The sequence below is a fragment of the Adiantum capillus-veneris genome, chromosome 7 (assembly GCF_014529385.1).
Source record: "Adiantum capillus-veneris isolate H3 chromosome 7, ASM1452938v2, whole genome shotgun sequence".
NCBI classification, from domain to species: Eukaryota; Viridiplantae; Streptophyta; class Polypodiopsida; order Polypodiales; family Pteridaceae; genus Adiantum; species Adiantum capillus-veneris.
Window position 1 is genome coordinate 154339279 of NC_140937.1, and position 13799 is coordinate 154353077.

A 13799-nucleotide genomic window follows, 5' to 3' on the forward strand; every position below is an offset into this window, starting at 1 on the left:
GATCTCATTCTATCGTTCTTTATTCTATTTTATTCTATGAAATGCTATTTTGGCATGCCTTCTTTGTCATTTCTCCGATGGTACAGTTCCATTTATGTCTGGTATAATGATTTTGTTGTCAGTTTTATTTATATTTGACAATGTAGCTAGCTTGTGCAGTCATCTTGTTTGAAAATAATGTTTAGATCCTTCCTCAGTGAACAATGTTTAGATATGTCCTCAGTGAAGGTTGTCAGATTTCTTTAAGTGAAATTTTCATGCTGTTCTAACTTCTCTAGCTTCCTAGTATCCCCCCTCACTTGGTAGACATTGGCTTTAGATCTACTCTCACCACTCCCAACCAGTGCTGGATTCCAAATTTGTTTCAAGTTAGCAAGGCTTTGCCACAAACTCTTTCTTCAATTAACGTTGATCTGTAAACTGTATATTGTTTCTATGCTTGAGATGTTTGTCTATACACTATGATGCAAGCTTCTGTAGTGGCAGAAGCTTCAATGTCTTCAGCATTGTGTACCGAACTGGTTGATGGTATCTTGTATACCTGGAACGACGGTTTTTTCTTTCTACTATAGCTACATCTCATAAAAAAGCTAGCTTTTCTCTATTGATCAGTTAAATCTGTGACTGCCTGCTTTGAAGCCTTTGTTTTGTAGTTTTGAGCTCTATCTCCCGAAGCAAGTTCGCGTTCTCAACGGCTTCCTTGGGTCTCATCTTATTAAGCTTCCTCTTTTTAGACTTCTTCGGCAAGGATGATGACGATGCAAGGAGGAGTTTGTGCTGACGCTCACGATGGGAGGCCAGCACCTTGCAAGCGAAGCAATTGCCAGACGTAGGGTAAGTTCTCAGTTCACTTTAGTCGTGGACTCATTTTTCCCTGCTCAATGCCCTTAGGCTTAAGCTATGGCGATCGAGTCTTGACGTGCTGATCAGTGACATTTAGTCCTGTCGTCTCGAGCTGCTAGAGCTTGCGTCCGAGTCCCGACTTCTTCCACTGTAGCCGCCAATGCTGTTGACTCCCTGAGCCTCTTGTTACCTATTTGATGCAATAAATCGGCTTTTAGATCATAGTTTGAAGCATCTATCGGTAGTTACACTAAATCTTGTCACATTTTGTCAAATTTTTTCAAGGCAAGCTCAAAATCTAGCTTAGATTTTTCAAGTTAGTGATACTTACAATTTGGGGTGATAGTGTTGTATAACTCAATAAAGAATGTACTTAATCTCAAACTAGATGTGTGACATCATAGCATTAAAGATTTTAAGATCGTTAATTTCTTTTACATGTAGTTACAAATTCTATAGTCTCAATTTTCCACATGGTCATATGGCTTGACCGGGTGTGTTATCTTTGAGCTATAGTTTCTTGCTAAGACACGTCTAGCACACCTTGGGTCTATGTGTCACACATACACAATGTTTTTATTTTGTATATAATTACAAATATAGACACGTCTAGCATACCTTGGATCTATGTCTCACACATACACAATGTCTTTATTTTGTATATAATTACAAATATAGTTTCAATTTGTTACATGGTCATATAGCTTGACTGGGTGTGCCATCTTGAGCTATCGATTTTTACCTTCAGTTCTTCTAGCTATCCATATGGCTTGACCAGGTCTCTTAAGCTATCCATTCTTACCAAATGTGTACTTGTGCTTCTTTTTACGATAAAAAGCGTTAAAGATTTTAAGGTCGTTAGTTTCTTTTACATGTAGTTACAAATTCTATAGTCTCAATTTTCCACATGGTCATATGACTTGATCGGGTGTGTTATCTTGAGCTATAGTTTCTTGCCAAGACACGTCTAGCATACCTTGGGTCTATGTGTCATATATCACCACTTTGAAGTTAGATTACTTTGACTCTTTTGAAAATGTGTTTGATTTTAACGTATGAAATAATCCTTAGATCCCAAGTGGGAGCCCAAGATGAGGTGGACAGTTTTTTTGGAAAAAGAAATTATGCTATGAAAATCCCATCTGGGAGCTCAAGAAAAGGGTATACTGATTTTTTTTGAGAAAGAGGTCTCCGTACAAAGGAGACTCTGGCGAAATTTTTAAGATTTATATTTTATATATAAATTCAAAATTAAATACAGATGGTGCTTTTTTAAAAGTTGCATTTTGCTTAAGCATAGACGTGCATTCACATCACATATAATTGTTTTTTTTTTTAAAGATTAATCTTTTAATGGGTTGTTTTGTAACGTGTTTTAATTTGATGAGTGAAGTTTTTCATGGTTGTTTAAGATTATGCATTATTTGTTATTTAGAGAACAATCCGTTTCATATGTGTGTCTTAAATTCCTTGTGGGAAGCCTACTAAGTAGGTGGCTAGTATCTTATATATTGAAATTGAGATTTGTATCAGTTTACAAGACAAATGCTATTTGTTTTTTGACAAATTACATTGAAACGATTGGTTTATTTTAATTTAGTATTCATTATATTTATTGCTTTTCATGGTTTTTTCTCTTAGCATCTATTGCAAATGAAAACACACTACAATGTACATTTCTGTTTATTTGCAGTTCAACACATGTATTTTTGCAAAAGTATGTGCTTCTAAAATTGTTATGTTACTAGTGGTGGGTCATTACATTCCGTACGAAATCCGTATGAGGGGGGATAGCTCATTGCAAGAACGCCCGTATCTTGTCCGTATGTATGGGGGTAGGTTAGCAAGTAAGATACCGTACATAGGGAGGTTTCTCTAATTTTGATGCACGCAGGTGACATCCCCCCACTACTAATAGTGAATCCCTTGGGGAGAGAGAGATTACATAAAAGCACATGACTAAAGAGACATATTTATAAAAAAAAAACCAGCTTGCATTATTGCCAAAAAGGCTCAGGAACATATCTGCATAGCACTCTAAGTCGTGATGTTTCAACAGGATCAAGATATTGCGCAGGAGCTCTACAGACTTCTCTTAAATCTATTTTTTGAACCCAGCTCAAGTAAATCTTGTAATGACGAATCAACCCAAGCTCTTGCTTTAAGAGCATGAGCCTAATGTTGGGAAAGAAATAGGGATCAAGCAACTTAATGTAAATCGTGTCCAACTCTGCATCTACATATGACCCCCAAATAGTGTAGTTTTTCTCAATCACTTCCCATGCCCATTGCCATCCCCGTTCAGTAGGTAACAAATTTTCTTCAAAGGCATCAACAATAAATATTTTTATACTTGGAAAAATATTTACAATTTCGTGGGCCATTTAATTGGCTGCAAGAAAAGAAAACAACATCAGTACTCAAAGCTTAAAATGAGAGAGAAAGAGAGATGATCAACATGGCCACTTAAATACTTTAAAAAAGTAAAAGCGCAATACGAACACTTCAATTACTAATTGTCATGCCAAAAAGTATCAAGATGTTCATTAGGTCAAAGTATTTACAACGACCTCAAATTTTTTGTTTACAACGACTCATATTCTACTCTATAATTGGACGGATGAGGATCATTCCAATATACCGCATTGATAAACTTCACAATTAGTTTCAAAATTTCAAACTCTTCATTTGAGATGTAAGATTTGTGATTGTGATATATCTTTCGCAAAAAACTGAATATCACAACCACAAACATTGACATAATAAATATCAACCATATGTAGTTCTTGTAGGACTCTCATCAATTTTATTTCGCTCAATATTTGTGACACTTTGCATAGTGTAATGCTTAACCGTCCACAATTTCCATACCACCCATCAGCATATGAATACACCCAATGATATCACCAACACCATGTACCATATCCTTGACAAATGTACTCTTCCTTAACTTTCAAATATATAATCTTCCTTATATGTATTGGGAGAATAGCCAATACATCATGACCCATGTTAACCTACATTAGCAATTTGAAAATCTCTCTCTCTCTCTCTCTCTCTCTCTCTCACACACACACACACACACACACACACACACACACACACACACACACACACACACACACACACACACATTAACCTATGTAGTAGATAAAAAACCACTTGATTAAGCCAACAATAACTAAAAAAATATGGTACTTAGGATGCATAAACAATGGATCTAAGTGTTCGATCATCTAGAGAAGTTGAGCCTACGACACACTCTACTTGGAACTCTCAAGATCCAAGGTCCGACATGTCGAACACTGCGATTGAGGCATCGAGGTGATTCACCCAAAGAATAGATTCTAAACATCCATTCATTCACTCCATAAGGACCGTATGAAAATTTGCAATTGAGAGGGCGTTGCATATCTAACTCTCGTACAGTGATTCGCATATCATCTATATCAAACTCTATGTGATAATAACCTACAACACTTCTAAAATATCGTGCTTCATATAATGCCAAGACAGAATGTTTGCAATAATATTGAATCCTGCAATGAAAATAACAACCAACCATTCAAACATAAAAAGTAACAACACATTTAACGTCATATGGATTCAAGTTCAAGCTATACGCACCGAAGGAGCTCAAAATCCTCGACAATACGAATAATATCCTCAGCATGTGTAGGACCCCTCCACAATGGAGGATCTAGAAAAAATATTACACGTGTAAACATACAAAATAAAGGCCAAAAAGTTCTCATTCATGGTCAAAGTAAGTAACAAAGATAAGATTTTACATTTACATACCTTTAATATAAGTAGGTACATCATTGAGGGTGTACGAAACCATGATGTATCATGCCACTTTTTATCTGCTCTAACAGCACAGATTTGGAAGTTTAAGAGGAACAAATATGAAATAGAATAAAGAAGACTTTGACGGTCATGCCGTAGAGAATCATGTCCTTCTTTCTTTTGTTTTAGTGAAGGATTTGAGTGAGAGAGAGAGAGAGAGAGAGAGGAATGAAAGCAAGTCAAAAGACTTTGAAATTTCACAACTTCACAAAGAGACAATACAAAGGATCTTCAACAGATTAAGTGAAGCCAATCTTTTCAAGAAAATAATAGGTCAAGTTAATAAACTAATTAAAAAAAAAAGATAAATACCTCGAATGAATTCAGTGATGTGACCCACTACATAGGAGGCACTGTGTCGAGGATCCATCTGTGGGAAATACTTTGATCTAAGAGATATGAATAAAATTTAACATCAAGTGTGTCTGACTTTAAGTGAGAGCCACAATGTCAATTTGAACTTATTGTTATGAGCTCGCTAGTTGTAATACTTCCTTGAATACAATGTTTGGAGTGTAGTAACACTTCGCTTGAGTGTTTTCAGTATTGACAACAATACTCATAGAAGCTGCACTTCATACACGTGACATTGCAACATACAACTATCCATGAGAAAAGATCGATGACTCAAGATATAGACCAATAATTCCAAGTGTTTGCCCTTGCGCTTTGTTGATAGTCATCCCAAAAGCAAAGCTGATTGGAAATTGACGACACTTCATTTGAAAAGGAAGCCCCTGATGGCTTCCAATAATAAAGTCAATCCTTGGAAGAAAAACTCTCTCTCCAATATTTGATCCTGTAACTATCTCTGCCTCAATTACCTTATGATGAAACTGCTTGCATATCAATCTAGTTTCGTTGCATAATCCACGTCTTGGATCCAAATTGCGCAGCAACATGATAGGAGCATTTTCTTTCAGGACTAAAGCATAAGGTGGAAAACCACCACCAAGAGTAAGGCTATTCAGATATTCAATTGTGTACAAATGTGTGTTTTCCTTTGACATACAAATTGAATCTGCACTCAGATACTCTTTTCAATCTCCATGCATTCTTTGCAAAATTAAATCCACCTCTTTATTCCGTGGAGCAAGTATTGCTCGATCTCTGAAAAAAGTTGCATGATCTTGCAAATGACACAAATCTCCATATATAAAGCTTGGAAGATCTGCCAAACTATTTTCTGGAAGCATCATGTGTGAAGGTATTTTGACTTTGTCTAAGTCTCCTCCATCATCCATAACCCCATTGCCAATATCAAGCACCCAACGGGAAAAACTTTGTTGAAGTGAATTTGAACCGCAATCAACTATACGCATATTTCTGGTAAGTCTCAGTATCTTCGTGTATTTCCATATGTGAGAATGACACAACAAAGCATTTACAATGTTTGTACGACTACCTTTTGGTACAACAGGTAGTATTTGTCGAAAGTCACCTCCAAGCAAAATGACTTTTTCACCAATTAACAAAGTATCTCGCTGCATAATATCTCTTAAAGTTCTATCCACTGCTTCAAACGCATAGCAATGTGTCATGGGAGCTTCATCCCATATAAGTAAAGCTGCATTCCTTAGAAGTTCTACAAGTTGACTATTTACCTTTATATTGCAAGTTGCTTCAGAGTGAAGCTCCAAAGGTATCTTAAACCTAGAATGAGCAGTTCTTCATTACTCAAAAGCAAAGCTGCAATACCCAAGGATGCACATGCAAGAGCAACTCTACAACTTCCTCGCACTCGTGAAAGAAGTGCATTGTATAAGTATGTTTTTCCTGAGCCACCAGGACCATCTAGGAAAAATACCTTCCCTGAATGTGTGTCAACAGCTTGTAGCACTTGGTGATACGCATCTCGCTGATCCTCATTTAAGGAAGTTTCCATATAATCTGCTATTCTACACTGTTCATCAACATTGAACATTGTTTCTTCAGCCATAGCACCATTTTCACTTAAGGATACCAATGTTGAGTCTATTGCAGGCAACATATAATCGCAAAGCCTCTTGCCATGTTGTTGCAAAAAGCATTCTATATGAAGCAAAGCTTGATTTTTTGCCACATCAAATCGCACACTTGCATCTGAAATACGTATCCTTAGGGCATAAACATTGTCCTCACAAAATTCAGTACAAAACCTGTCCCAAAGAGCAGTCGAATGAAGTGGCTCACAAAAGACTAATATGATTGCAAACAGTTGTCTCAACTACATTCCATTTTGAAAAAAAGATGCCTCTTGGAGGCAAATAGACCATTCTTCATCATCTTGCAATAATCCTCTAGCTATACATGCCTCCTTGTATATATCATAGATGTGACCATCATACATACACAAGTCTTCAAAACACTTACATCCCTTGCAAATATTGAGAAGCATTCGTAGGTAATAAACCTCACCAGCAGTAGGGACAATATTATACATTCTTCCAATAGAAACACCCTGTTGTCGTGGAGACCATGCCTTTCGACTTTTATTCCATACCCAACCATTTGGAAAGTCAATATACGTGAAGCTATTTGCTTCATGATAATTTTGATTTGCAACAAACCATTCTGTCAAGGTAGTTTTTCTATTTTGCTCATTATCTAGCAAATGTGATACATCATCACCATCTTGAAATGTAACCATATTCTGCAATGGAAGGTGTACTTGCAATCGTTGAATAGCTGGCCTTTCACTATGCATGTCGAAGCCAAATATTCTCCACATAGCCTCAGATGCAGAAACATAATGTGCATTGAGATAACTCTTGATCTCATCAGTAGCTCCTTCACCATCTTGAAGGACATAGTGGCTCGATCATCTTGGTATCTTAGTGATAAGAGGGGGTTGTAAGGAACCACCCAACGATTATCTAAATTGTAATTTTTAGACATAACAAACCTTCCATCATCTCTTCTCATATACACAGGATATCTACTTTCGTTTACATTTGTAGATGTAGAAAATGTTCGTGGAAACTTGAATCTACACTTACCATCAACCATACATGGAGAACGTGGGTTCAAAGGACCACATGGCCCATGAAAATTACAACAACTCACTACATCAAATAATTCTGGAAACACATTCTTGTCAGGGAGCTCTGCACAAACCAACTTGTCATAGTGTAATGTATCTATGGGTTTATATTCAGATGCAAGTATCAACAATGTATGTGCATGAGGAAGACCTCTCTTCTGAAACTCAATCACTGAAACATGTCCAATCACCTCCCCAAATACGGCTTGCTTGATAAGTTAATGCATCATATCTTGGAACTTCTGATAAAACACTCGTATAGTCAGATTAGGACGATCAACAGCACTTTGTCCAAGTAGTAATGCATCATCTATTTCCTTCCATCGTGGATTACATGTGAATGTGATGAAGAGATCCGGTTTTCCCCTACTACGAACAATTTCCATTGCATCTTGAAATAGTTGGCACATATATCTTGGACCTCCAACAAAAGACGAAGGCAAAACAATTCTACGACCAACATTTTGACCTTCGGCCCTCTCTAAGCCATCTCTAGCCTCAACCATGTCAACCAATCCTTGGTACACTTCACCACGAAGTGTTTTCTAGTTATTTCGCATCCACAAAGGCCGTGACTCCTCTAGAGTACTATAAGCATCCACGAAATACTGTTGTAATAGCCTACCTCCTCGAAGAAGACACTCCACAGTATCATCTCTTATTTGTAAGCGAAAGACATAATATTGCTTTTGACTCAATTTTTTTCCATCGGTAGTCTGTAAATAAAGATGCCACCCATCCTCTCCACTTGGAAATAATAAAACATACAATAAGGACATATAAGCTAGATGCATGCTGGAGATTCTTTCAAACCCCGGTTCAAAAATTCAGTACAATGTCGCGATAGCCAATATTTCTCTCATCCCCTTGTCCTGGCATAATTGCAGCAACTTCAGAACCCCTTGGAGCAAGATATTGCCAACCATCACTATGATGCTCCGCAATAACCATCCTCATATTGGGTACAAAAGCATCTCCAGACAAAGAAGTAGTAGATCGTAGAGCATTTGCATAAGGATTTACTCTATGCATCATCACTTGTAAACACTCTAGAATACTACGATCTAAATTTGAAACATGATGCAATCTGTTGCTCAACTCATGTTTTGTATCAAAAAAATATAATTGTGCAAAGCGTGGGACTTTATTTTGTCCTTCGGTAGGCGCTAAAGAACCAATGCTATGATAGACAGAGCCGTGAACCTTAAAAGTGTATACACCTCTCCCACCATAATTAATAGTCTCATCGATATGGGCACCAAGAGACACAAATGCCAATGCATTATTATATCCTCGAATGTTTTGTAAGAATTGTCTACTTCTTGTCGTGGTTGAGCTCATCAAATCTTTCAATTCATTTGGTGGCTCATTCAAAGGAAGTAATTGGACTTTTCCATGAGAGCAGCAATATTTACCCACAAATGTTTAGATAGTTTTTTCTTCGTCCTTCCAGGCCTTTGCTCCACATTTGGAGCAAACATAATCTAAGCTTCCTAAATTGTGCAACACACACTTTTTGGATAGAACTGGTGCCATAGACTTGTGATGTAAAAGGAGAGTAGTTGGATATTCAAAGCGGATGGACAAACAATGCTTTTCTACTTTAGAATAGTTTCCCTCTACTAAGTTCATGGTTGTCCTAACATTCATGGATTCAGAGTTTCCTTCATGTACATCATGCATGCTTTGCCTTTCATTGCACTCCAATAAAGTTCCAATAGTACTTTGTAGTGAATGCCTTGTTCTCTCTCGTGCTATTTGACGCCTCACCTTTCGCGAATCATCACACAATTGACTACATCGTGCATGACCAGGTGATAATATACGTGGTCCAGATACCATCTATGAAATCAAGTGCAATTAGATCTCATATAAATACAATATACCTGATATAATTTGGAACTGTCACTAAAAGAACATTCTTATGCATAATAAAAATCAATATAAATTGGGACATCTAACTATATCCTCTAACCTAAATACATTTGACACATTGATAGTGACTCAATTAAAAAGTACAGTTTGATGAAGATACAACATAACATTACATATTTCTACCATATTACATACATTTGACACGACTGTTTGACTCAATCAAAAAGAACAGTTTGATGAAGATATAGCAAAACATTACATATTTCTACCATTAATTAGTAGGATTAGTAGGAATAGGTCGCTAAGAAACTTGACGCTGCTTTGGTCGAACTAATCTAGCCAAAGTACTTAATTTATTTGAGGTATCTGAAATTCTTGAACCTTGAACCTTTGTCAAAGCATCGAGCTTGTTGACGATACTTCTCAATCCTGACACGATTTGTCGTAGATTATTGTCTTGCATTCGTCCTTTTGATTCACGTTGACTCCGCGAAGCCTCTTTTCGAAGATTCTCAATAGATGCCAATATCATCTTTTGAGAATCCTCAACTTTGGAAAGTTTCTCTCTCATGTATGCCTCACTCTCTAATCTCTGCAAGTTTGATGCTTTCGTCTCTTCTCGCAATTTCCATAGTATCCCACTTTCAATCTCCAATGCAGAGCTTAAAGTTTCAACCACATCCGAGACATTGGTTTGCATTGTCTCCATCCTATTGCAGGGGGCTTTGATCTCTAGCATGGTTTCAATAATTTGCTTCTTCGAATTCCACTCAACATTTTGAGCTTCTCTCTTTGCCACACGCACATTTCGAATACGAAGAGATGAAAGTATCTCCCGTTCATTAGCAGGTGCACTATTCCTCCCGACATTTCGAGCTACTCTCTTTGCTGCACGCACATTGCGAATAGTAGAAAGAGAAGACAGTATCTCCTCTTCACCCAATGATGCACTTACAGCTATCCCAGAAGATATCAAGCCGTTGGTTGCAATAGCCAATGGAATGGCACAACTAATCTCCATTTTACTGTACACAAAAAACTACACTGGTTGCAAAGAGAAATGTGACAACCAAAGAGAAGGTTCGAATGCTTGTAAATTAAAAAGTAACCCTCGTAGAATATTCACTTTTTAAGTGCTTGCTATTTTAGAATCAAAAAAATACATCATCTTTATCTAGATGTGAAAAACAAAAAAGGATTGCATGAGAAGTGGAAAACAAACCAAAATGCTCATGAATCACTTTTGTTCAGTAGATAAAAGTTTTGCTCAATACATTATCAACCCCATCTACATTTGAAAATGGGAAAAGAGCGTTTAGCACTGGGACGCTTGAAAATAGGCTCCTTATGATTCTCTCTCTTATCAGGTCCTACAATGCTCTTTAGCGCATTAATTTTGCTATAAACTTCAGATATAGAACAACAACCTAACTCAGAATCAAGGTAGAGGGCATCTGAGTATCCCATCTTTACTCGAATCTGCAAAAGGCGTAGGTTGCGAAACCGTTGACTGGGATCATTCTGGATTCTGACAAACACCGGCCTGGTGAAAGGGTGTCCCATCTCGAGTCATGGAAGTGCAGTCGTAGGTTCTCCAAGCTTCTTCTATAGTAACACCCGGAAAGAAACCTCGAACAATGCTTTGAAAGAAGTCAGCTTTGTTTTTTGGAGAGTAGTGAATCATTATATGATCCATTACTATCTCCATCGCTTCCAATCCATGACCAAAACATTCAGCAGATACCGTAGCTAGGTGCCATAAAGTTCTTAAGAAAAAAAAAGAGAGACATTGTAAGTGTCGTTGCTGTAGGACTTCATCCACAAAACTTGACTTTACAATATGTCTCTTTAAATAAGTCTGTTTCAGGTCTATTTCCCATCCCTCTCTCTCCCTCTCCATCTCCCTCTCTCTCTCTCTCTCTCTCTATATATATATATATATATATATATATATAAAATTTATAGGATTCGGAAGCAGTACTGGATCTTTCAATCACACGTGTTATTCTCTCTATCCAACCCTTTCTGAAATCTATAATGGTTTCATGTGATCTTCTATCCATGTGGTCACCTTTTGGTGATCAAACTATGGATTATTTTGAACTGTAATGCATATGTAAATGCATTAGGAGATAGAGAAGCCCTCAGTTCACATCATATGGAAAATAGATCAGTCCTTTCCTCTTTGGGACATCATCTCCTCCCACAATTATCAAACTCGGCATGATGTATAGAACAATCAGGTGTTTTATCTTATCGTTAAGAAGAAGATGTTTGTCCAAATTCCCTCTTGAATTTCTTACAACAGGGCACTTATAATATCTTTGGGATCTTTTGAAACTATTCGTATGAGAGTGACAAACTGGTTATGTTAACTATCATTGGAATAGCATAGGTAGATTTGGAGGGCCTATCATTAGATAGATCCTTTAATACTTCCATAGACAGGACCCTAAAAAACTCTTCCTTATTAGGGTGAAGACAAAGATACCATCTTGGTTCAGTATGAAGGCTCTCTTGGGATTGTCTTTTGAGTAATATGCCTTGATTTTCAAGACTACGCAAGAATCTCTAAGGTCTATTGGAATTGCTCTAGGCATTTACATCAAGCCCGAGATCTTTGGAAACCCTCTCTATGACATTAAAATCTACATCTTTGGATGGAATTGTTACTCACATTTAACTCTCCCTATGTCTTTCCCTCCCTCCCTCTCTCTCTCTCTCTCTCTCTCTCTCTTTCTCTCTCTTTGTTTGTGTGTGGTGGTGTAGCATGCACGCGTGTATGTGTGTAAGTACCCTTTAAACTCGTTCATTTTCAACTCTTTGTCTCTCTATGTGTGTTTGCGTGTGTTTTCTCCCCCCCCTCCCCCCCCTCCCTCTCTCTCTCTCTCTCTCTCGGCTTAGTTCACGCCTACCAGTTTAGGATCCCATAGTACTTTTATCTTATCATTTTATCATTTTTTCATTTCATTTTGTTAATCTAACTTTGTATCAGATTCAACACATTGTAAGCCTCTGGTCCCATAGGTCATTTTGGCCTCTCTCGATATCTAGAGTGCAAATGAGGATGGATTCTAGTAGTAGTAGTATTTTTGTTCTAGTCTTTTAGCACCCACACATGGTATCAGATTCACAGTTTTGTAACAGTTTGGACTCATAGTTTATTTTGGCCTTTTGAAGACGTTAATATAACCTAATTTACCTAGATTTAGGTCAAAACATTCACAATTTTGTAACAAATTGGTCTCATAGATCATTTTGGCCTTTTGGAAACATCTACTAACACATTTCATGCCATACTCTCTCGATATCTAGAGTGCAAATGAGGATGGATTCTAGTAGTAGTAGTAATATTTTCTAGTCTTTTAGCACCCAGACATGGTATCCGATTCATAGTTTTGTGATAGTTTGGACTCATAGTTGATTTTAGCCTTTTGAAGACGTCAATATAACATCTCATTTCATTCGACTTCGTTCTCTCTCTCTCTCTCTCTCTCTCTCTCTCTCTCTCTCTATCTTCACATTTTTTGTAACAGTTTGGTCTCATAGGTTATTTTGGCCTTTTGACCTAATTGTAAAGATTAGTAGAACATTTCATTTCATTTCTTTCTCTCTATCTTCACATTTTTTGTAACAGTTTGGTCTCATAGTATAGATTTCTAGCTCTATTTCCCATCACACACACACACACACACACACACACACACACTTTCACTATGTATATTTGTAGGGTTCAGAAGCAACACTGGACCTCTCTCTCTCTCTCTCTCTCTCTCTCTCTCTCTCTCTCTCTCTCATAGGAGCTACGGAGATCACAACGGCCACGATTGAGGAGCGGGGCTACATAACATCGACAAAGAGTACAACAAAGGATTCGACCCAAACTCTCTCGATAGCTAGGGTGCAAATGAGGATGGATTAAGCACCCAGACATGGTTTCAGATTCACAGCTTCGTAACAGTTTGGACTCGTAGGTGATTTTGGCCTTTTGAAGACGTTAATATACAATCTCATTTCATTTCATTTCATTCTCTCTATCTCTATCTTCACAATTTTTGTGACAGTCTGGTCTCATAGGTCATTTTAGCCTTTTGAAGACGTTAATATCATTTCATTTCGTTTTCTCTATGTTTTATTTTATTCGAGCCATACTCTCTCAATAGCTAGAGTGCAAATGAGGATGGATTTAGCACCCAAACATGCGATTCAC

At 37.3% G+C, this 13799-nt stretch overlaps 1 protein-coding gene across 1 annotated transcript; it reads right to left on the reverse strand.

Moving 5' to 3' along the window:
• Positions 1-3427: 3427 nt before the first annotated feature.
• LOC147454860 (uncharacterized) lies at positions 3428-7378 on the reverse strand. The gene is made up of 8 exons (XM_086517086.1): positions 7045-7378; positions 6500-6666; positions 5769-6338; positions 5517-5693; positions 5005-5062; positions 4471-4543; positions 4263-4382; positions 3428-3575 (listed from the first exon to the last, which is right to left on the reverse strand). Exons 1-8 carry the CDS (start codon positions 7376-7378, stop codon positions 3428-3430), a joined length of 1647 nt encoding a protein of 548 aa, XP_086373212.1.
• Between the last annotated feature and the right edge of the window lie 6421 nt (positions 7379-13799).